Source organism: Elephantulus edwardii, unplaced genomic scaffold, assembly GCF_000299155.1.
Source record: "Elephantulus edwardii isolate Elephantulus edwardi_28Jun2011 unplaced genomic scaffold, EleEdw1.0 scaffold00342, whole genome shotgun sequence".
In the NCBI taxonomy this organism is placed as follows: Eukaryota; Metazoa; Chordata; class Mammalia; order Macroscelidea; family Macroscelididae; genus Elephantulus; species Elephantulus edwardii.
Window position 1 is genome coordinate 1,496,021 of NW_006400092.1, and position 1,920 is coordinate 1,497,940.

The 1,920-nt window shown below is 37.6% G+C and overlaps 1 protein-coding gene across 1 annotated transcript in view; it reads left to right on the plus strand.

Moving 5' to 3' along the window:
- The window catches only part of A2M (alpha-2-macroglobulin), a 65,386-nt gene that overhangs the window by 52,769 nt on the left and 10,697 nt on the right, over positions 1–1,920 (plus strand). Inside the window, exon 29 of the mRNA XM_006901761.1 lies at positions 750–930. Coding sequence (XP_006901823.1) covers positions 750–930 — 181 coding nt within the window. The remainder of the gene's footprint in view (positions 1–749; positions 931–1,920) is intronic.

Below are 1,920 nucleotides of genomic sequence, written 5' to 3' on the forward strand. Positions count from 1 at the left end.
CCTAGCAGTCCATGGTATTCTCAATACTCTTCTCCAGCACCACAGCTCAAAGGCATCAATTCTCCTTCTGTCCTCCTTGGTCATTGTCCAGCTCTCTGATGCATAACAGGTGATTGCGAAGACCATGACCTGTCAATACATAAAGATATTAAAAAAAAAAAGAAAGATATATACTTTCCCAGATAGCCCCTAAGGTAGTTCTCCCCTACTCACACCCACAACCTACAAAATTATGACAATAATTCTAAAGACAAGGTCTATATTTCAACTCTTTTTAATGTGAAAATGTTTGTGTTATTTGCCACCAGATCGTCCAATGTTTGCTTACCTCATGCCTGCCCTAGGGGGCCAGACTATTGTGATCCACAAAGTTTTCAATAGCTGGTTTCTGGGAATTATATCATTAACTTCCTAGTTCATTTTAATCTGGAAACTCTAAAGAAATCTTTTCAATATCAAAGCCTTTACTGTGCTTGAGGTTCAGTGACTAGGAGGTTCTTTTGTATGGAAGGCAAGAGTTCTACCACTACTTCACGAATCATCTCAATGTGAAAATAGCAGATAAAAGAGATTTTTTTTTCTCTTTCCATAAAAATGAGGACAATATTTTTAGGATAATATTTTTTAATCTATGAGGATATAAAAATGCATTTGAAAAGCATTATTACCTCCTGGATAATATTGGTTTACCCAGAAATGCCAGGCTCATTGTTCACATAACACAGAGTGCCATTGCTTTCCTTTCACAGCACCCTGTTGTCCGTAATGCCCTGTTCTGCCTGGAGTCAGCCTGGAAATCAGCCCAAGATGGAGCCCAAGGCACCCATGTCTACACTAAGGCACTGCTGGCCTATGCTTTTGCCCTGGCAGGTAACCAGGATAAGAGGATAGAGATACTCGAGTCTCTTGGCAAAGAAGCTGTGAAGGAAGGTGAGTACATGAACAGAGATCGTACTCTTACAGCTTCTGTATCATGTAAAAGCATTTACTCCACATTCTCTCTTTGATCCCTCTTCCTTTCTTTATCTGTCTTTCTTTTAAACTAGGATTCATTAATCAAATCACAAATCAAGAGATGAGAGGTTATTTTGTAGCTAGGAACTCAGCTTGCATCATAATGATTCTATAGGTCAGAGTAAAACTACCCCATTGGGTTTTCTAAACATATCTTTCTCCCTGGAAGCAGCTGGTGAGTTGAAATCATTGATCTTTTGTTGAACAACCCAATATTTAATCCAGTGTCATCTGGATCCTGTCTTACTAAATAGGATTCAAACGTTTGCATATTTATCATCTTTAAATAAGCTTTATCATATTCAGGGTGCTTCTGCATCTTGGGGTTGTGTCTTTTGGTTTGTTTTTTACATTCAATAATATAAGAGTCTCCTACATACATGCCTGTAGTTTTAGTTCATTCATCTGCATTGATCTATAATAGAGCATTGTGTTATAGTTGTTACTGTGTACCAAGTGTATTATTGTGTATGGAGTCGGAACCAACCCATAGCTAACCCTCTGGCAGGTTTTCAGAGGCAGTTAAGCACACAGGAGAAGATTGTCCAACTTTCTCCCATGGAGCAGCTTCATGGATATAAACTGTGTGCCTTTGGGATTGAAATGCAACTTCTTGCCGCTAGGCCACCAGAGCTGTACAAATATGTCATAACTTATTCATCTGTTGTTTCCTCATGATTCTCATTTCTAATTTTGTGCTATTATAAAAAATCCTACAATACGTATGCATTTCTCCTTGTACACATGTGTGAATTTTTCTAAGTTATATTTCTATTATATATCATATACACACTGATTACATAATTATGAAGAACAGATTCAAACCTAGAGTTGCTGTAATCAAGGATGCTTTGGGCAGAATATTAAATGATCCAGGAAGTATTAAAAGAAGATGGAAGGACTATA